The sequence below is a fragment of the Nycticebus coucang genome, chromosome 11 (assembly GCF_027406575.1).
Source record: "Nycticebus coucang isolate mNycCou1 chromosome 11, mNycCou1.pri, whole genome shotgun sequence".
Classification (NCBI taxonomy): domain Eukaryota; kingdom Metazoa; phylum Chordata; class Mammalia; order Primates; family Lorisidae; genus Nycticebus; species Nycticebus coucang.
The window spans coordinates 106872475-106894940 of NC_069790.1; the positions used below are offsets into that span (position 1 = coordinate 106872475).

The 22466-nt window shown below is 42.8% G+C and overlaps 1 protein-coding gene across 1 annotated transcript in view; it reads right to left on the reverse strand.

The window, feature by feature from the left end:
* Positions 1-2587: 2587 nt before the first annotated feature.
* LOC128598387 (60S ribosomal protein L12-like) overlaps positions 2588-22466 on the reverse strand; it is a 36849-nt gene continuing 16970 nt past the window's right edge. Inside the window, exon 4 of the mRNA XM_053608729.1 lies at positions 2588-3175. Within this exon, the coding sequence (XP_053464704.1) occupies positions 2603-3175 (573 nt within the window). The 3' untranslated portion in view covers positions 2588-2602. The remainder of the gene's footprint in view (positions 3176-22466) is intronic.

Sequence of the window (22466 nt, forward strand, 5' to 3'; positions counted from 1 at the left end):
AACCCTGTGCTTCATTTAATATTCTGCTGTTGGTCATCTTGAAATTCCTAATGCTTTTTGCTTTTGATCCTGCCTCTGGTTTATTAGTGCAAATAGCACAGGAGATCACTAGCCCCATGCAGACAGCAGCCAAGGGCCACACCAGTCCTTTTGTTCTCACATTGGCAGACAGAGGCTTCTTATCTGGAGACTTTGTGGGGGCTTGGGTGCCCAGAGGAACCTGAGCTGGAGGGGGACCTGAATCTGGAGCTGCTGCCAAAGCTGAGGCTGTGGCCTGGGGCTTGGTTTGAGCCTTAGCCTTGGCCTTTGGCTGGCAGAGCCCGAAGCCCTTGGCAACGTGGGCACAAGCACGCTTCCCCAGCCGGGGTGGGCAATGTAGGCGAGTCGACTGAGCTTCAGCCTGCCACCCTTTGGGATTCTGGGCTAAGCTTCCTTTGGCTTTATTTGCAGGGCCCTTGGTGGCCTCAGCGTGCGTGCTCAGGCCCTGGCATCGTCAGGCCCTTCTTGTGCTTCTTGGCACAGTGCTTGTTCCCCAGGAACTTGGAGCCCTCCTGTCTAAGAGTTTTGTACCTTTACAACTGGGGTTTCTTGATATCATTTCTGTGCCACGTTTGGGACTGGTTGGGTGTGAAGTGGTTCTGAGACTTGGCCACATCTGTCCCATAACCCATGGCTCCCAAACGCCTGGGACCAGAAGAAAAAGAGCTTAATACTTTTCAAACAAAGAGCCCTGCGTTTTCACTTGTACTGGGCCTTGACAATCGTGTAGTGGGTCCTGCCCATGATTCTTACTAGTCTGATGCGAGCAGCAGCCCTGCCCTGTCATCAGCACCAGCACGTTCTAGCTCATTGAGAACCAGGTGGGGAGGTGGTGTCAGCAAGGACAAAACACGTAGTCATGTTTCCCTCTGTTTGAAAGATCCCCTGGCCCCCATAACTAGCAAAAGTATGGTAGGATTAACTGGGTGTGGGGGGTGCTTGACAGGGAACAGGGTTGGAAGCAGATAGCACCTTGCAGCTCAGGCCTAGAACGACAGAACTCAGAATGTGCTGACTCAGCCCTCCCACACCACCCTGGTCTTCCTGCTTAGGGAGACATGGGTGAAAGGGGAGTGGTGAGGAGCAAGGGGGTCAGGCACCCACAGCTCCTAAGGTGGGGAAGGAAGGAAGAGCTAGGGTCCCACCCAGTGCCCTGAGGTTTAGGAAGCCAGGCAGGGGTGAGGGAGGCCCAAAGCACCTGGGAACCCTACTCCTCGTGACACACCATTGCACACTTTGCACTCCCTTCGAGAACTCCCCTCTGTCTGCTCTCAGCTTGCCCTCCGCACATACCTGCTCCTGTCCAAACATAGCTGCCCCTTTTTTGTCTACCGGCTATGTTTCAAAAAATCAAAAAGACAGGGCAGGAGGCCTCACTGGTGTTTCTTTGCCTTTCGTCTATTGTTCTAGAACCGTGTTCCTGAACTAGCAACATCAGCATCACTTGATCAATTGTCAGCAGTGGAGAGTCTTGCATTCTTTCCCAGCCCTCCTCAGAAACTCTGGGGGTGTGGCTGGTAAATCTGCATTTTAACAGCCCTCCAGGTGATTCTAACTTCAGACAGGGTGGAGAATCTCCCTTGTTGGGACATGTGGAGTAATGAGGCCACTACCAGCACTCACGGTTTCAGGGTTGACACCTGTGTGATGAATGGGGGGGTCACATTTTTGAAAAGGAAAGAGTAACTGTTTTTATATACAACACCTGTCATACATACACACACACACACACACACACACACACACACACACACACACACACGCACACGCAAGTCTACACACGAGGTGGACTTGGTTCTCATTACTTCCCCGCTGAACATCTGCTGGCCATGCTTTGAGTTGTTTGAACAAGAGAATCAGTGTCAGAACAAACTTGCTTGGAGGGTGTCCGGAAGGCAGGTGGGGCAGCCACTTTTAAGGCAAGCTGAGAACAAACACAGCACACTGAGTCCACATCAGCCTTCCGCTGCTAGAGACAGAGGGGAAATTTATGTTTTGCTGGGATGATGCCCCCTAATGTGCTGCCTAACCTTGGGGCCTTAATTAGAAGCAGCAGTGGCCCTCAGGCCTGCTGGGTTTCTATTTGATGTGATTGCACAAAAGAGCTGAGATGGAAAACTAGGCCTTTTGTTGTTTCACACATACCAGATAGCTTTTCCTAAAAGTCCCTTTCTTGTTTCTTATTTGTTATCACATGCACCAGGATAATTTTAAAAAGATGTATCCAGGGCAAACAATCAGAAGATGTGGCTTTACCTTGTGTGCCGCAGGTGACCGAGTCAGTATGATGTGGCCTCATCGCATCTCTCCTGCAAGGGCTCCTCACCAGCCACTTCCCATTTGGTCTCCACCTCTCTCCACCCCCACAGGGTCTCTTTCCCTTTGCCTTGGGTCTTTCTAGAGATGACCTAGTATTTAGTATTGGCTTAGAAGTGTGAACATTAAAAAAAAACATTCAATATAAAAGTGAAAACATCCAATTTTGTATATGCAAATATATTTACTTTATTTTTTACTTTGGGGTGTCAAATGATCTTTTATTGAAATGTTTTCCTTTGTACTTTTAACTAGCTGGGCATTCCACTGCACCACTGTTGATGTCATCTATGATGTCGTGAGGCTGGTGGCCATCAACATGGCAGCCCACCAACGGGGTTGTGTCTAGGATCTCTTTAATGGTTCTAGAGAGCTCTCTGGCAAAAGATTGGTGCTGCATCTGTCTGGCAATGTTGACGATCTCCTCAGAAGTGATATTTTCATTGTGTTTAATGTTTTTCTGTTTCTTTCCATTTCTTGGTGGTTCCTTGAGGGCTTTGATGATGAGCACAGAGGCCGAAGATATCACTTCAGGCTGGGCCTGTCTGTTCTGGATAGTCAGTTTCACTGTAAGCTTCAGATCCTTCCAGTTACCTGTTGCCTTGGCAATGTCATCACCAACCTTTTTTGGAGAGGAACCCAAGGGTTGACCTTGGGGGTCAGATGTAGGACTGACTTTGCCATTAGTGCACCTCAGATACACAACTTTGATCTCGCTGGGGTCAAACTTAGGCAGTGTGGTGGAGGCGGCGAGTGTCAGATGAACATAGATTCTGGAAGACGGAAGAAAGTTGCACCTTGGCCTCCTCTGAGCCGAAAGCTGAAAGCTCCCAAATGTATTTTAATTTTATAATCACACTCCTTTGGATTGAGCTGATAAATGAAACTAAGTTGTGGAGGTTTTGCCGTGTCTCAATTTGTACCAGTATAGGCAACAGGCTCTGTGGCATCAGCTATAAGCCACTGGTATGAACAGCTGTGACTATGGCCCTAAGCCTCCCACCTGTGGACAATGAGCTGTATAAGTGAGTTCATGAGCCTCGCCCAGTGCAGCTTTTGGTTCATGGTAAGTCCTAACTGTCTACTGTGTGGCAGAGTAGCCTTCCCTGAGTTAACAGGAAACACATCAGAACTGATGTTTTCAGACATTATCAGGAGGGTCTTGAACCTGGATCTGTGGAACTTTGTTGATTGGACCAGATCTCTCATTGTTTTCTTTCTTGATTCTCTGGGTTTTAAAATCATGGCTTATTCTTGTTTGTTTGTTTTAAAAACCCACTTAACTTCCTTTAAGCACAGATGGGAAGTCGTTGGAAGAATACTGGAGTATCTCATAGAGCCCAAGGCCAATGTGAGCTTCACGAAGGCCTGGAACCGGGAAGTGGGTAGAAAGCTTCCAAGAACCCAGTTGGTTATTTTCCCCTCACTCCTCTCTCTTTCTCTCTCTCTTGGGGTCACTCAGACTCTTTGCTTCTTTATTCATGTTTGTTTCATGTTTCTTTTTCTCTGTAGACCAACTTTCACTTCTTCGCCATAAATATAGACAAATACGGCTGCCTCTGCCACAAAATGGCAGACATTACTCCCTTGTTCAAGGAGGAGTCTTGAGCATGCTCCAATATCCAGTAGCTGTTAGAGAAGCTGAGCAGCCTATTTTGGGTCAGTTGTGACCAGGCTGTGGCCAGGGACAGAGTCATGTGGTACCATTGCTGCCATGATTGATTGAAGTAGATGGGGATTTGTTCTGCTATAATGAAAAATTATTGCAAATTTGCAAATAAGGCAAAAGGAGGTTTGTGTATCCTCTCAACGTCATATTAGAGTATTTTAACCCCCCAAGGAATTATCTAAAGGAATATACTTTTATTTGACTTACTTTCTACCAGTTGTTAAAGGTCCACGCTCAGCAAACTTATATGTTAACTTGTAGATTTTTGCTATAGAGAAGCAAATGATTTCTGTATGATAGGAAAGACCATCAAATGCTGTTTTTTTATTTTTTTCATATTTTTTTAATTGTTAAGTCATAGCTGTGTACATTAGTGCAATCAAGGGGTACAATGTACTGGTTTCATATACAATCTGAAATATTCTCATCAAACTGTTCAAAGTAGCCTTCGTGGCATTTTCCTAGTTATTGTATGTAGACATTTGTATTCTGCCTTTAGTAACTTTCGCCTGTACCCATTCTAAGATGCACCGTAGGTGTGGCCCCACCCATTACCTTCTCTCCACCCTAACCTCCCCGTTCCCTTCCCCTTCCTTGGCCCTTTCCTCATAGTCTTGTGCTATAGTTGGGTTATAGTCTTCATGTGAAAGCTATAAATTAGCTTCATAGTAGGGCTGAGTATATTGGATACTTTTTCTTCCATTCCTGAGGTACTTTGCTAAGAAGAATATGTTCCAGCTCCATCCATGTAGACATGAAAGAGGTAAAGTCTCCATCTTTCTTTAAGGCTGCATAATATTCCATGGTATACATGTACCACAATTTGCTAGTCCATTCGTGGGTTGATAGGCACTTGGGCTTCTTCCATGACTTAGCAATTATGAATTGGGCTGCAATAAACATTCTGGTACAGACGTCTTTGTTATATTGTGATTTTTGGTCTTCTGGGTATAAACCTAGTAAAGGAATTATAGGATTGAATGGCAGGTCTATTTTTAGGTCTCTAAGTATTCTCCAAACATCCTTCCAGAAGGAACGTATTAGTGTGCATTCCCACCAGCAGTGTAGAAGTGTGCCCTTTTCTCCACACCCACGCCAACATCTCTGGTTTTGGGATTTTGTTATGTGGGCTACTCTTACTGGGGTTAGGTGATATCTCAAAGTAGTTTTGATTTGCATTTCTCTGATGATTAAGGATGATGAGCTTTTTTTCATGTGTTTGTAGATCGTGTGTCTGTCTTCTTTAGAGAAGTTTCTCTTCAAGTCCCTTGCCCACTCTGAGATGGGATCACGTGTTCTTTTCTTGCTAATACGTTTGAGTTCTCTGTGGATTCTGGTTATTAGACCTTTATCAGAGGTATAACCTGCAAATATTTTCTCCCATTCTGAGGGCTGTCTGCTTGCTTTACTTACTATGTTCTTCTCTGTGCAGAAGCTTTTTAGTTTGATCAGGTCCCAGTAGTGTATTTTTGATATTGCTTCTGTTGCCTGGGGAGTCCGCCTCATAAAATATTCACCCAGGCTGATTCCTTCAAGAGTTTTCCCTGCACTTTCTTCAAGTATTTTTATAGTTTCATGTCTTAAGTTTAAATCTTTTATTCAGTGAGAGTCTATCTTAGTTAATGGTGAAAGGTGTGGGTCCAGTTTCAATCGTCTACAGGTTGCCAGCCAGTTCACCCAGCACCATTTGTTAAATAGGGAATCTTTTCCCCACTGACTGTTTTTAAATGGCTTTTCAAAGATCAAATAACAGTAAGTAGCTGGATTCATCTCTTGGTTCTCTATTCTGTTCCAGACATCTACTTCTTTGTTTTTGTGCCAATACCATGCTGTTTTGATCACTATGGATTTATAGTACAGTCTCAGGTCTGATAGCATGATTCCTCCTGCTGTGTTTTTATTGCTGAGTAATATTTTGGCTATTCGAGGTTTTTTCTGATTCCATATAAAATAAAGTATTATTTTTTCAAGATCTTTAAAATATGACAATGGAGCTTTAATAGGAATTGCATTAAAATCATAAATTGCGTTGGCTAGTATAGACATTTTAACAATGTTGATTCTTCCCAGCCATGAGCATGGTATGTTTTTCCATTTGTTAGGTTGGCCAATGGTTTATTTATTTTATTGACCTTTTCAAAAAACCAACTTTTGGATTTATTGATCTGTTGTATAATTCTTTTGTTTTTAATTTCATTTAATTCTGCTCTGATTTTGGTTATTTCTTTTCTTCTGTTGGGTTTGGGGTTAGAGTGTTCTTTCTTCTCCAGTTGCTTGAAATGTCCCATTAAATTATTAACGTCCTCTCTTTCCGTTTTCTTGAGGAAGGCTTGCAGTACTATAAATTTCCCTCTTAGGACTGCCTTTGCAGTATCCCAGAAGTTCTGGTAATTCGTGTCTTGATTGTTGTTTTGTTGCAAAAATTTGGTGATTTCCTTCTTAATCTCGTCTATAACCCATCTATCCTTCAGCATAAGGTTGTTTAGCTGCCATGTTTTTGTATGGGTATGCTGGTTCCTGTTGTTGTTGAGTTCAACTTTTATTCCATGATGGTCTGAGAAGATGCAAGGGATAATTTCTATTTTTTAAAAATTTGCTGAGGTTTGATTTGTGGCCTAGGATGTAGTCGATTTTGGAGTATGTTCCATGGGCTGATGAGAAGAATGTGTACTCAGTTTTGTTGGGATGAAATGTTCTGTAGATGTCTGTTAAGTCCAGATGTTGAATGGTTAAGTTTCAGTCTAAAATTTCTTTGCTTAGCTTCTTTTTGGAGGATCTATCCATCACTGCTAAAGGGGTGATAAAATCTCCAACTACTATGGAAGTGGAGGAAATCAAGTTGCTCATGTGTGTTAGAGTTTCTCTTATAAATTGAGGTGCATTCTGGTTGGGTACATAAATATTAATAATTGAAATCTCATCATATTGAATATTACTTTTAACAAATATTAAGTGTCCATCCTTATCCTTCCTTATTTCAGTTGTTTTAAAGCCTATTGCATCTGCGAATAGGATTGCAACACCTGCTTTTTTCTGCTTTCCATTTGCCTGGAGTATAGATGACTATCTCTTCACCTTGAGTCTATATCTGTCTTTTAATGTAAGATGCGATTCTTGTATGCAGCAGATATCTGGCTTGAGTTTTTGTATCCAGTCAGCCAACCTGTGCCTCTTTAGAGGACAATTTAAACCATTCACATTAATTGAGAATATTGATAAGGCTTTGGAGAGTCCAGTGGGCATTTTTAATCCTTTTGCAACTGTGGAAGTTGGAATTTGATCAAAATTTTCTGGGTGGGTTTACTTTTGTGGTGGAGGATTATGCTGGTCTTTATGGAGGATAGGTCTGAGAATATCCTGGAGAGCTGGTTTAGTTATGGCAAATTTCTTCAACATGTGAATGTCATTAAAGTATTTGATTTCTCCATCTTAAATGAAACTCAGTTTAGCTGGGCACAGGATCCTGGGTTGAAAGTTATTTTGTTTCAGGAGATTAAAAGTTGATGACCATCCCCTTCTAGCTTGAAAAGTTTCAGCAGAGAGATCTGTAGTTATTCTAATATTCTTGCCCTTGTAGGTGATGGTTTCTTTTGTCTGGCTGCTTTCAGAATTTTCTCCTTCATATTAACTTCAGTGAAATTGATTATGATGTGTCTGGGGGATGTCTTATTTGGCTTGAGCCGTGCTGGAGTTCTGAAACTGTCTGTTATCTGAATTTCAGAATCTCTTGGCATGTCTGCAAATCTCCTTCATAATCTCATGGAGAAGAGACTCTGTGCCTTGTGAAGCCACTTCATCGCTTTTGGGGATCCCGATAAGACGAATATTGGTTTTCTTCGAATTATCCCAGAGCTCTCTGAGAGAGTGATCTGTTTTTGCCCTCCATTTCTCTTCCTCTTTTAGAGTTTGGTAGCGTTCAAAAGCTTTGTCTTCAATGTCAAATCCTTTCTTCTGCCTGGTCCATTCTGTTACTGAGGGATTCTACTGTGTTTCTGAGATCTTTGAGGGCTGCAACTTGTTGTCTCAATGTGTCAAAATCTTTGGTCATTTGGTCTTTGAATTCGTTGTATTATTGAGATATCTTTTGGGTTCTTGCTTGGAATTCTAAGTTGATCTTATTTGTTATCCAGATTCTGAATTCGATTTCTGACATCTCAGCTATTAGTTTGTGCTTGGGATCTTGTGCTGTGTCTGCCCCATTGTTCCTTGGGGGAGTTGATCTACTCTGGTTGTTCATATTGCCAGAGATTTTCTGTTGATTTCACCTCATGATTGTTTTTCACCTTTGCCTCTGGCCATCCTCAGAGTTGGGGAGGTGTCTCTCCAAGATTAGACCCCAGCGGGATCACTCTATTGTTACTGGATCTTTGTAGGGAGTGACCCTGTGTAGTTCCTCTGGGGCTGCCCCAGCCAGGGAGTTCTGGTTGTGGAAGCAGCTCTGGAGTGTGACACACCCGGATCCAGCAACAGGGTGGGAGGTGGTGCACATGGTTCTGAGAGTGCCTGGTGCCCAGTGACTTTGGCACAAAGAGCCCAAGGCTCCAGCAGTCTCTGGCCAGGAGAAGGGCTCCATGCAAAAGCAGGGAGGGCTCTGGAGGGTACGCGGCTACCAGAGTTCCTGGCCAGAGAAGCGGGCCGGTGTTGAGCCAGGGAAGGTACAGGAGGTAGGATGCAGGGTTGCACAGCTGCCTCAGTTCCTGGTCAGGGCATGCGGAGGCCTGGTGGGCGTGGGTCGGGGGTCAGGGGTCACGGTGCAGCTCTTATGGAGGTCTGCGTGGCACCAAGCCCAGGAGTTGCTACTCTACCCAGTGCTATAGCCTGAGGCTCCAGTGTGCCAGGACTGGTCTTACTCTGCTCCTGAGGGTTAAGGCTGTAAGGCAGCTCAGTCCCCGCCTTTAGGCTGCTCAGTCACTAGGTTAATAGCTCCCGCCTGATCCTTGCTCTGCGACTCTGAGGGCAGCACTTGCAGGGGCAGTTCTCTCACAATGGCTCCCTGTGGCCCACAGCCAAACACTATTAGCTCCATCCAGCTCAGCGGCTCAGTCTGGGGCCCTAGACAATGCCCCAAATTCTCCGCACTCCTGCTCAAGCTCTCCCCAAGGCAGTTCAACTGAGTGCCAAGTCCAAAAACTCTGAAACGGTTCACAGGTAAGGCCTTTCTGGTTTGTAGTCTCACTGCTGCTTGTACTTATGGCTGCCGGTGGGATTAGGTCGACCGAATGCACGCAACCACTTGCCAGTTTCCACTGTTTTTGTCCTCCTGTTGGGGTCCAGAAGTCCCTTGCTGACTCCCTGTATCCTCAAAGGGATGATTATAGGCAGATCTCACCAGCCAGAGATGCCTGGAATCTTATCTCCCCAGACTCACCGTGCCCAGTTGCAGGGAAGCTGTTACTCGGCTGCCATCTTGCTGCACCTCAGAGATTTTCCAAATGCTGTGGTTTTATTTTCTAGCTGGACAGTACCCAGTTTTGAATCTAACCTAATAATCTTACTTTGACATTTCCTTTTTTTAATGACTATATAACTCTTCAACCTTTACTTCTCCTTTGAACCAGCCACTGTCCCACTAACTTCGTCACGAATGAGTCAAACAAATCCAGACAATATGTTTAATAGTATTTTGTGCCTATATGAGAGTCATATTTTTAACTTTTTGAAAATTGTATTTTTGTAGTTCTCAGAAAAAGGAAAGGAGAATTGAGTTGATACCGCAAAGGTATCCACTACATCTCCTCTCCTAATTCCTGTGAGCTTCCTGTTTTTTTGCTGCCCTCCTCAACATTTTACTTATCACCTGGTCTTTTGTGTTAGTAATGATCTGGTATTAGTACATTTTCTGTTTTTGTTGGCTCAAAATACACATGTATTTTTTTCATGTGTGTTCCTGAAGAAAGCTTTCATTCTATTTTTTTTTTTTTTTTTGGAGATAGAATCTCACTCTGTCACCCTGAGCAGACTGCTATGGCATCATAGCTCACAGCAACCTCAAACTCCTGGGCTGAAGAGATCCTCTTGCCTCACCTCCCAAAAAGCTGGATTATAAGTGCCTGCCACAATGCCCAGCTAGTTTTTTTCTATTTTTGATAGAGACGTGGTCTCACTCTTGTTCAGGCTGGTCTTAAACTCTTGAGCTCAAGCAATCCACCTGTCTCATCCTCCCAAAGTGCTGGGAGTACAGGCATGAGCCACTGTGTCCAGCTTGGATGTACATTCTAAATTAATGTTCTAAGTTGACTCTCTCTTAGGCCTTTGAGAATATTATTCTATTGTTTGTTAGCTTCATTTGTTGTTGAGCAATCACATATTAAACTAATATTTATTTTGTCTAGGAAATTTCTCTTTTTTCTTTCTGGATTTTGAGCTTTCCTCTTTCTTTTTGATATTGTTTACTTTGACAACAAGAGTCTTAATGTGGATTCTTATATTGCTTGGAACTCGGGAGGCTTCTTGATTACAAGGATTGGTATTTTTTAATTCTGGGGAATAATTCAGTTACTATCTCCTCAAATACTATTTCTTCTCATTCATCGTAGTAGATAACCTTCCCACTAAGAAATTGCAACTTTAGAAAGTTTTGTAGGTTTCATCAGACTTCAAGAAACAGTTTACTAAAATATTACACAAAGAGAATAGAAAAGGAGGGAATGCTTCCCAATTCAGAATATGCAGTTAGTAAAAAATCTTCATAAGAAAAGCAATGAAATCAATATGAGAAAGAAAAATTACAATAGGACCTCTGTAAGTTGATCACCCAAGGGACTGTAACAAAGTGGTTAACATACAAAGGTGGTTACACAAGGAACTAGGCCTGCTATCCTGATACGTACATGTGATGCATGTCTGGTCTATAAAACTTAGGTCAACTTAAGGAGGTGGTCAGTGTAGGGTAGTGGCAAATTGCGACTAAGCTGGAGCAAGACTTGTCCCACAAATAGGAGACTGATTCAACACTTGAAATCTACGATATAATCTGCCACATTCACAGGTCAAATGAGAAAAATCCACCTGCTATTCTCTCATTAAAAGTAGAAAACTATTCAACAAAATACATCAATTTATGATAAAGACCTTTAGCAAACTAGAAATAGAAAGAACTTTCTGAACCTTATGCAGCAGTGTTTCCCAAACCCTTTTGGCACCAGGGACTAGCCTCATGGAAGCCAGTATTTCCATGGACCCAGGTGGAGGTGGGGAATTGTTTTGGGATAATTCAAGTGCATTACAGTTATTGTGTATTTTATTTCTATTATTATTACATTGTAATATATGATGAAATAATTGTACAACTCATCATAATGCAGAAGTGGTGGAGCCCTGAGCTTGTTTTCCTGCAACAAGATGGTTCCATTCAGGTTGATGGGAGTCAGTGTTATTGCTTATAGTCAGTCTTCTCTGCAATCTCATTTTGATTTCTGTCAATGGGAAAACCCTCTTTGCAAAGATAGGGTGTTGGAAATGGACACAGGCTTTTTAGAACTTTTGTAAAAGTACTGAATCTCAGGATGTTCTGCCTAGACTTTAATAAAGAACATATGGAAATTTGAAGTTGTCTCAAACACTGTCACTTGTGATTTTAAGCAGTTGATCCCCTTCTGGAAAGGACAAAGCTGATTCACTTGGCTTATTCACAAATGGGTTGTGGATCTATTGCTTCCCAGTTCGGGGATCTTTTGTGGTTGGGAAGTGATGCTCATACTCTTTTGAAAGCTGAGATCGGTGATCACACAACAGCTGGGAGAAAGAAGGCCCTGGCTCTGTCTCTTTCAGAATCTCTGCTAATGTTTGAGACATGTCAAAAATCCCAAAGTTCACTTGACACCCCTATGATTCCAGTTTGGCTTTGAAGGCAGCCACTTTATCTACCAACCAGACACAGTTGTCATTCTGCATTGAAGTGACAGATTGAGTTTGTTAAGTGGGTTAGATGTATCACATAAATAAGGCAAGTTTTGTGACTCTCTCTGTGTCACTGAAATGTGCTGCCAATGGTGACTGTTTTTCTAAAAGAAATCTCTGAGCAGCTCTTGTAACTCAAAAACTCTGGACAGGATCTATGTTGAGACAGCATCTCACTTCCGTGTATAAGAGAAGAGGTGTGTGCTCGGCATCCAGCCTGGTACAAAGCTGTACAAACAGACATGAGTTAGGGCATGTATTTTCAAGTGATAATTTTAATCACATCCTGCAAAATGTTATTTAGTTCAGGTGGCGTTTTTCTTCTAGCCAGCATTTCTATGGATGACACAGTAGACTCACATTCAGAAGTGATGTCCTTGACCTGAGTAGTGAAACCAGAAAGCTCTCCGGTCATGGCAGCCATTCTTAGCCATGAGGAGACTAAAATAAGGGTTGGACTCTGACTTAGAGCCTGCCGCAGAGGCATCTGGACCATGGAAGTACATCAACTCACTTGTGATGATAAAGCCTGGCACTACATGCAATTTGTCACTTGCCACTCACTGATAGGGTTTGGAGTGAGTCTGAAGTCAACTGATTTATCATGGTCTCTGTGCAGTCAAACCTCTCTGCTAATGATAATCTGTATTTGCAGCCACTCCCCCGGACTAGCATCACGGCCTCAAGTCCACCTCAGATCATCAGACATTAGATGACCCTTGAACCATTAGCCCACAACCTAGATCCATTGAATGTGCAGTTTGCAGTAGAGTTTGTGTTTCTGTGACTAATGCTGCCACTGATCTGACAGGAGCAGCGCTCAGGTGGTGACGTTAGTGATGGGAGTATACCTGTAACTACAGATGAAGCTTCACCCACTCGCTTGCCTGCGCTGCCCTACTGCTGTGTGACTTGGTTTCTAATAAGCAACTGACCAGTAATGGTCCATGGCTTGGGGGTTGGGGACTGCAGTGATACAGGACTTATGGCAAACACTGCACTTACAATGGAGTAGAAAAAGGAGGAACAAGACAAGGATCCCTGCTTTCAGTACTTTCTAGCCAGAGCAATAAAGGGAAAAAATGTTTATAAGACACAGGATTAGAAAGCAAGACACAAAACTGTCATTATTTATAGATGATGATTACTTACATAGAAACATAGGTAATCTGTTAGAATTAATAAGAGAGGTTAGCAAACTTGTCAATTAGAAACCTAATATAAACGAGTCAATTGCATTTTATACACCAGTTAACATTTGGAAAATTTAATGAGCTAAAACTGTTATTTACAACATTAATAAAAATAGAAGGTACTTAGAAATCAATCTAATAAAAATGTGTAAAATCTATGTAGATAAACTTGTCCAACTTCTGAAAGGCCTTAAATAGGATATAAATAAATGGAGAATACACAGTCTTGGAAGTTATGCCCATTTTCCCAAATTTGAGCACTAGATTGAAAGCATTTCCAATAAAAATGTCAGCATGATTTTTCAAGGACATGGACATGCTGATTCTAATATGGATGTGGAAGAATACCCAACACAGCCTAGAAGAGAAAAAGACAGAATGGAGGGATTTGAGTAATAGCTATTAAATCTTGTTTTAAAGCAATAGTAATCAAGACAATGGGATAATAAGGCAAGAATGGACAAAACGACCACTGGAAGAAAATAGCCCAGAGTAAGCACATTTGGAAACTTGAGAAATGACAAAATGGTATTAAGTTAAGTAGGAGAGTGCTAGACTATTCCATACTTATCTACATTGGAAATAAGTGAAATTGGAGCCCTGTATTGCATCATGTACAAAAATCAATTGTAGACCGATTAAGGACTCAAAAGTAAAAGGCCAAACTTTAAGCCTTTTGGACAGAACATAGAACATTTTTAAGACCTCAGCAAGGATTCTTAGACATGGCACAAAAGTGCAAGCTACGAAAGAAAAGACTGATGAATCCTGTTACCTTCATTAAGAATTAATTACGTAAGACCCTATAAAAAGTGAAAATAAAAGCTCCAAACAGGAAGAAGATGTGTAACACACATAAACAAAAAGGATCATTACCCTGAATATATAAATAACTCATAAAAATCACCAAGGAGGGCAGCGCCTGTGGCTCAGTGAGTAGAGTGCCAGCCCCATATGCCAGAGGTGGCAGGTTCAAACCTGGCCCCCGGCCAAAAACTGCAAAAAAAAAAAAAAAAAGAAAATCACCAAGGAAAGGATAGAGCACACAGTAAATAAATAAAAAAAGAAAGATGTGAACAGGAACATTACAGAACAGGAAACACGAATGGATAACATTCGAAAAGATGCTCAACTTCCTTATTAATTGGGGGAATACAAATTAAAACAAAGAGGAAACACTATTTTATGCCACACAACTGGTAAAAGTTAATAATTCAGACAATACCAAGGGTGTGAAGCAAAATGTTACTAGTGGAAGTGTAAATTAATACAATTTCTATGTGTGGGGAATGGCTTTATGTAGAAAAGTTAAAGCTGCAAAATACCAGATGTCCCAGAAATTCCACTATTACTCTCTAGAGCAGCAGTTCTCAACCTCTGGGTTGCAACCCCTTTGTAACAGTGAAAATACATCGCAGCATTAGGAAGGCTGAGAACCACTGCTCTAGAGAAACACTCCCAACTGAGCCTCAGGAGAGAGGCATGAGAATTTCATAGCAGAATTGTTGCTAATAACAACAACAAAAAAACTGGATACAATGTATGTACTCCCAGGAGAAAATGAATACATACATTTTGGTATATAAAGCACAAAAAAAAAAATGAATTACAGCTCATGCATTATCCTGGAAAAAATATCTCAGCAACAATTTGGGTGAAACAAGCAATTCGCAAATCAGCATAAACCCAGTGACTCCTTTTAGATAATATAATTTGCCAACATGAGGAACCAAATGAGGTTTTATTCAGGGACACATGCATAAATGCCGAGATATTTTTGAGGCAAGTCTGTAACAGACACGCTCTGTAAACCTGGCTACTGGCTGCCTACCACTTTTGGCAAGAGGACCCTTAGCTGCTTCTTCGAGAGATGATTGTCCCCTGGTTCAGGACCTCAGACATCCTCGCGTTCCTCAGGGTCACCCCAGTTTCTTGCCACACCTGAGGAGTTACCAAAAATAACTCCCAGAAGACCAGCCTGGCTTTCTGAACACTTCCATCCTAACAGATGAGGCAGTTCACGGTTTCCAGCTTCGTTTGCAGTCCCATGCTGGGCTCTACAGTTGATTCAGTCCATACTTCAGGCAGGAAATGTATGGACTTCTAAATCCCCAATTTGGTGGCTTGATGTGAATTTAGTCTTGTTTAAACCAATCATCTTGGCTTCACGGTTCTTTTGTATTGCATGATATATTTATATTGACATCATACTTTTTTTTTTTTTTTTTGTAGAGACAGAGTCTCACTTTCTGGCCCTCGGTAGAGTGCCGTGGCCTCACACAGCTCACAGCAACCTCCAACTCCTGGGCTTAAGCGATTCTCTTGCCTCAGCCTCCCGAGCAGCTGGGACTACAGGCGCCCGCCACAACGCCCGGCTATTTTTTGGTTGCAGTTTGGCCGGGGCCGGGTTTGAACCCGCCACCCTCGGTATATGGGGCCGGCGCCTTACCGACTGAGCCACAGGCGCCACCCCAGACATCATACTATTTTTTATTTAGAAAATTATGTGGGAGGTATTCCGGGGAACATTGAGCATAACAGGAGTGAATGTCAGGGGCCTGGATCCTGCCTATTCTGTAGCCTCAGAAAGATTGTCCAGGCAGGGACCCCGTGTCCCTCAGGAGTCACACGGAGTCTTCACAGCTGTCCCCTCCTCTCCTTGCCAGGTGACAGTTCTGATGGGAAATGAAGGTTAGAAGAGCAGCCAAGGTCAGAAGGCACAGGGTACAGGAAGGGAGGGCAGGGGGCGATGGGGAGGGAGGAGACCCCAGGTGCTCTTTATTCCTCTAGCCAGGATTTCATGTGAAATACACCAAGAACTTCTGCAGCTGTTCCCAGACAGACCCACCATTCATCTGGACAGACGTTTTCCCCTGCAGTTCTTCAGCCAGCAGCTCCTGGAAAGTGGGCCTCCTTCATCCTCTGACTCCAGCAGCCCTCCAAAGGCCACATCACAGCCTAAAAATAGCCCCCTCCATTACCCCACCCCTCCCGAGCTTTCCAGGGACTCCCTCTCCATGTCAACTGGGCTTGGGACAGGGAGTGTACTTCTGGAAGAATTATTTCTAGCCTGAGCTGCTTTTTCCTTCCAAGTAAGGCAACTTGAAAACACTGGTCTTGAATGAAACATTCATTAAAAAAGACGCGATTTCTACGAAGTACCTGATTCAAATCCGAATTCAGTCTGCAAATCCCTGGCAGGGACCTCATTCAGAGCTGGTGGAGTCGGTGACATTAATGACGCCCAGGGATGCTGGGAGTCTGAAAAGAGCAGAGAACCTTTACACCTTTTCTGACTTTATATGTAATGGACTTAAAAATCATATGATGTAAAATCATCTTTGAGTTAAAATGTGAAAACTCGCTGTCCTCCTGCTGTAGGGTGGTTGGAGGTGGCAGACGGCAGAGACAGGCCAGGTCCCCTCCTAATCTGTTGGGATGATTCTGCCTTCATCTCAACCAGCCCCCTCCCCCAGTAATCTCATTAATGAGCCTTGTTAATCCCAGCTTCCCCTCTCAATTACCCAGTTCCCACCAGGGGGACGTCCAGTCTTCCAGTCAAGGTTGTAGAAACCGTGGAATCTTCCAGCGTAACTCTTCCATGCTCTTCAACCTTATGTACAATCTGTCCTCTGGCAGCGATTGTTTTCTTCCTTAGAAATGAAGAATTTGCTTTAACTCTTGAACTCTCACTACTCTAACAGCCTTCGTGGAGACCCCTGGGTTCGCCTAGCAGCCTCCTAATTGGTTGCACTGAGTGTTGGTGGCAAGTTGGTCTTATCAAAGCACTGCTTTTGTCATATTCTCACTCAGGGGCGCACCGCAGCTCCCTGGGGCCACCTCTCCCAGTTTTCCCCTGGACAGTTCTTTCTGCCTCCTCAACTTCCCAGTTTGGCGTTTACTCACTGTGGGCTTTCTGCTCCAGTCGGGAGGGGATCTGAGTTCTCTGCCTTTGCTATTCCTCCCTTGCTGACTCTGGGTCCATTTGCTCTTCCTCCCTGCCCTGGCTGTGTTCTCACTGCCATTACCACAATTTGGGCTTTATTACTCAACCTTATGTTCCCCTATCGACTCAGGGGAGTGGTAGAAGAAAGGAGAGGAAAGGTGGTAGGGAAAGAGGGGGCTCCCTTCACCCCTGTGCTGAACCTGTCCCAGCCACCTTGCTGTTAACCTCTGTCCCCTTTTCCCCTGACTTCTCTGGTAAACCAGATCTTGGACTTCCTTTCTCTGCGATGCAGAGTTCCAGAGGGGCCTTCCCAGGAAGCCACACCTTTCTCTCTCATCTCCCAGCTCCTTCAGCCCTGTGGGGCCAGCTCCTGTGTCTCAGGTACTCTACAGGGAAACATGGTGGTGTGTTTGTTCTCTTACTGGCATGCCTGGCTGTATGGAAAGTTAAAATGATCTGCTTAAAGATTTGCCAGCAGAGATGGACTCTCAGGGACAGCCTGTGTTCCCTGACATTTTTTGGGCTTCCCAAATAAGCCTCCTGCTTTGGCAAACTGATAGCAGGAGGGAAGGCTTGAATTCTGAGGTCTCCTAACCATGGGTCGGTCAGATTTCTTTTCTCCCACCTCATCATTCATTTATCAGATCTTTGCTGAACACCTGCTGTGTGCCAGGTGATACAGTTTTAGTCTTTTTATTATTATTAATTTTTTTGAGACAGAGTCTCACTTTGTCACCCTCACTAGAGTGCTGTGGTGTCACAGCTTACAGCAACCTCCAGCTCTTTAGATTCAGATAAATGATACACACCCCTGACCTCTGAGAGCTTACAGTTTGGGACAAAGTAGATCCACAGTGAAACAATTATAGTATGGAGCGATTAGTGGTTTGATAAAAGATGGGCACAGGAAAGAGATGAAAAAAATCATGAGGGGCACTCGATGGAGGAATCATAGAAGGCTTCTTGAGCGGGTAACAACTTTCTTGAGTTTTAATAATAAATAGGGCGTAGGCAGGGAAGGAAGTGAGACAGAGGAAGGAAGGGAGAAAAAGGGAGGAAAACTTTTTTTCTAAACATATTCTTGCTTAGCCCACAGGTCTCAGGTATGGGATGGATCCACAGTGGGCAACCGCAAAGAACTAAAGAGATGCCCCCCTTCCCCATGTTAACTCAGAGTGTGACGTCTCAAGACAAGATACTTTGCTGCTTCAGTGGCTTGAACAGCCACAGTGGTCATGGAAAGTAATTCGTAAGTTTGCCTCAGTCTATAACGTTTAGGGACCAACCCTAATGCATCCGATGGTAAGCTGGCAAGTAGTAAAGCACTCAAGAAGTTAAAATGCTGCTTCTGAGAGAACGGTAGGACATCAGCATCACGTTTAAAAGCCCAAATAATGCTGGGCCTGGTGGCTCACTCCTGGTACCCTAGCACTCTGGGAGGCTGAGGTGGGTGGATTGCTTGAGCTCAGGAGTTCAAGACGAGCCTGAAGAGTGAGACTCTGTCTCTGCTAAAAATAGTAAGAAAAAAACCCAAACTACCTGGGTGTGGTGGTGTGCACCTACAGTCCTAGCTACTCAGGAAGCTGAGGCAAGAGGATCTCATAGCACTCTACCCAGGGTAACAGAGTGAGACTCTGTCTCAAAAATAATAAATAAATAAATAAAAGCCCAAACTATGACAGTGGTGCATGTAATTCTAGCACTTTGGGAGGCTGAGATGGGAGGATCACTTGAGCCCAGGAGTGTGAGACCAGCCTGGGCAACATAGTAAAAGTCCATCTCTGAAAGAAATAATGAAAAAAAAAAAAAAATTAGCTGGGCATGGTGGTGCTCCTGTAATCCCAGCTACTTGGGAGTCTGAGCCAGGAGGATCTGCTTGATCCCAGGAGTTTGAGGTTAGAGTAAGCTAGAATTGTGTCACTGCAGTCCAGCCTGAGCAACAGGGTGACATTTTGTTAAAAAATTTAAAAAATGTTAAAAATGTACAAATTATGGAGATCTTGATGGGAGAAGTCATGCACATTTGCGTTTTTGTTCCACAAGGAAGTTTTATCTTAAAATATATTTGCAAATTCTTTAGTTGTGTCTTCATAATAAATATTCAGTTTGCATATATTCATTAAAAGTTTACTATGCAGTTTGGGAAATCGGTTTTAGTTTCTCAAGAAAAGACTTTCTTGGGTCCACCTGTCTATTTTTGCATCATTTTACCAATCCAGGGATGGTTGGGGTGGGGCTACTAAGCAGGGAATGTGGGCTGACAGTTTCCCTTGTCCCTCTCCTGGGAGTAGGGGCCTTAAAGGCTGAAGAGTGAAATTGCCAGTGACCTCTACGCAAGATGATGAGAGTAGCCTAATTTGTGTCTATTGCCGGATATTTTATAAGAGTGGCTATAACAACTTGTGTTAAGCAAGGAAAATAATGCATAGTCTTCCTTCTTTAGCATATTCTTCTAGAAAATTACCATCTACTTTTTTTTTTTTTTGAGACTGAGTCTCACCCTGGCTGGAGCTCACTACAACTTCAAACTCCTGGGCTCAAACAGTCCTCCTTGCCTTAGTTTCCTGAGCAGCTGCAACTGCAGAAGCACACCACCACAGCCAGCTAGGTTTCTTTATTTTTTTTAGAGATGGGATCTTGCTATGTTGCTCAGCCTGGTCCTAAACTCTTGGGCTCAAGTGATATTCTTGCCTTGGTCTCCCAAAGTGCTGAGATTATAGGCATGAGTCACCCTCAGCTACAGCTTTACTTTAAAATATAGATAATGCATTTATATAATTCAAACATAACAACTATAAATGGATATTATAAAATGGCTCCTTCACAAACCTATCCCCATTTTCCCAGTTTCTATTTCTCAGGCAGGTATCTAATATTATTTAATTTCATGGGGGTATCCTTCAAGAAGTATTTTTAAAATAGGTACAAACAGAGGTAATATATATTGTCTTTCCTTTCCCAACTTTGTGTAAAAAACTAGCAGTGTTCTCTATACTCTATCCTGTGTCTTACTTTTGTCTCTCTCTCTCTTTTTTTTTTATAGAAACATAGTCTCACTTTGTCGCCCTCGGTAGAGTGCTGTGCTGTCACAGCTCACAGCAATCTCCAGCTCTTGGGCTTAGGCGATTCTCTTGCCCCCACCTCCCAAGCAGCTGAGTCTGCAGGCACCCGCCACAATGCCTGGCTATTATTTTTGTTGTTATTGTGGTTTGGCCAAGGCTGGGTTCGAACCCGCCACCCTCAGTATATGGGGCTGGAGCCCTACTCACTAAGCCACAGGCGCCACCCTTACTTTTGTCTCTTAATATTAAATCTTGGAGACAATTTCTTATCAGTTCTTGAGGAATATTCTCATTGCTTTTCAGGGCTGCATAGTATTCCACTTTGAGGCTGTATCACAGTTTCTTTAATTGGTGTCTTTCTGATGTACATCTAAGCTGACTTGAATCTTTTGCTATTGCATACAGTATTTCAATGAGTAACTTTATAGCAAGGTTATTTTGGACACATAAAAGAAACTGCATGATAAATTTCTGGAAATGGAATTATCAGACCAAAGGGAATACACCTTTGTGAGTTAGTAGATTTTGCCAAATTGCTTCCAAACAGATTGTATCAATTTATACACCCCCTAGCCAAAAGTGGCAGGCTTCCACCTTATTAAGCTTTTGGAGTCTTTCCAATTTTTTAAGTAGAAAAATGGCTCAGTCGGTGGGGCGCTGGCCCCATATACCGAGGGTGGCGGCCAGGCCAAACTGCAACCAAAAAATAGCCGGGCGTTGTGGCGGGTGCCTGTAGTCCCAGCTACTCGGGAGGCTGAGGCAAGAGAATCGCTTAAGCCCAGGAGTTGGAGGTTGCTGTGAGCTGTGTGAGGCCACGGCACTCTACCGAGGGCCATAAAGTGAGACTCTGTCTCTACAAAAAAAAAAAAAAAAAAGAAAAGAAAAATGGTATCTCTCTGGCTTTAATTTTCATCTTTTATTATGGGAGAGGTACAGCATTTGTATTTCTTTTTGGTGAACTATTCTATGCCATTTCTACCTGGGCCATTGGTCTTTTTCTTGTTCTTTTGTATGTAAGAGGTGTGAGTTGCAATTTTTGTATATTATTCTCTTTGTCATTTCTCTTTACTTTTACTATTTCATTTAGCTATTTGGTTTTATCCATGTAGCTGTTTTAATTTTATAGTGTACAACTTTTTTTTTTGTCACCCTTGGTGGAGTGCTGTGGTGTCACAGCTCACAGCAGTCTCAAACTCTTGGGCTTAAGTGATTCTTTTGCCTCAGCCTCCCAAGTAGCTGGAACTACAGGCACCCACCACAAAACCTGGCTATACAGTGTACAACTTTCAATCTTTTCTTTCATGACGTCTGAAATCCAAATCTTTTTAGAAGGGTCTTACCCATTCTGAACTTATAAAAGAATTCTTCCATGTTTTCTGATAGTTGTTTTTCTGTTATTACATTTACATTTTTGTTCCATTGAAAATTATCCTGGTGTATGGCTTGAGGTATGGCTTACTGATGTTTCCCAGATGGATTACTGAGTTGTAACAACACCCTTTATTGAGAAGTCCATTTTCCCCCCGAGTTCCCAAACTTATATCAAATTCCTTTATGCAGCTGAGACTGTTTCTGGACTTTATATTTTGGTACCTTAGCCTGTAGTACCACACAGTGTAAAATTCTGAGTCTTCATCGTGTGTGCTAACACCACTCAATGCCCTTGCTGTTCAAAATTTTCCTATTTCATTTTTCTCAGAAGACTTCAGAATCATCTTGTCCGATCATCATTCATCTAGTTCCAGGAAATAAACAAGTCTATCAGTATTTACATTGATATAATGTCAAATTTGTGGCTTCATGTAGATAGTGCTGATATCTCACAACATGGCTTGTCTTTCTATTTATTCAAGTCTTCTTTTGTTTCCTTCAGAATTGTGCTTAAGTTTTCTTCCTATAGACCTCGAACTCTGGGGGGTAAGTTTATTTATTTATTTTTATTGTTTGGGATTCATTGAGGGTTCAAAGAATTAAGTCACACTGATCGTATTTGTTAGGTAAAGTCCCTCTTATAATTGTGTCCCGCCCCCAAGAGATGTGCTCTACACTGTGACCCTCGCTTTCCCCTTCTTCCTCCACTCCTCCCACTCCCTATTTCCGCTGCCCCCCACTTTGTATTAGATCATCTATTGCCTTCATATTATAATTGAGTACATTGGATTCTTGCCTCTCCATTCTTGTGGTGCTTTACTTAGAAGAATGCATTCTAACTCAATCCAGGTTAATACAAAAATGTAAAGTCTCCATCTTTTTTAATGGCTGAATAGTATTCCTTGGTATACATATACCACAGCCTGTTAATCCATTCCTAGGTGGTTGAACATTTAGGTTGTATTGTAAGT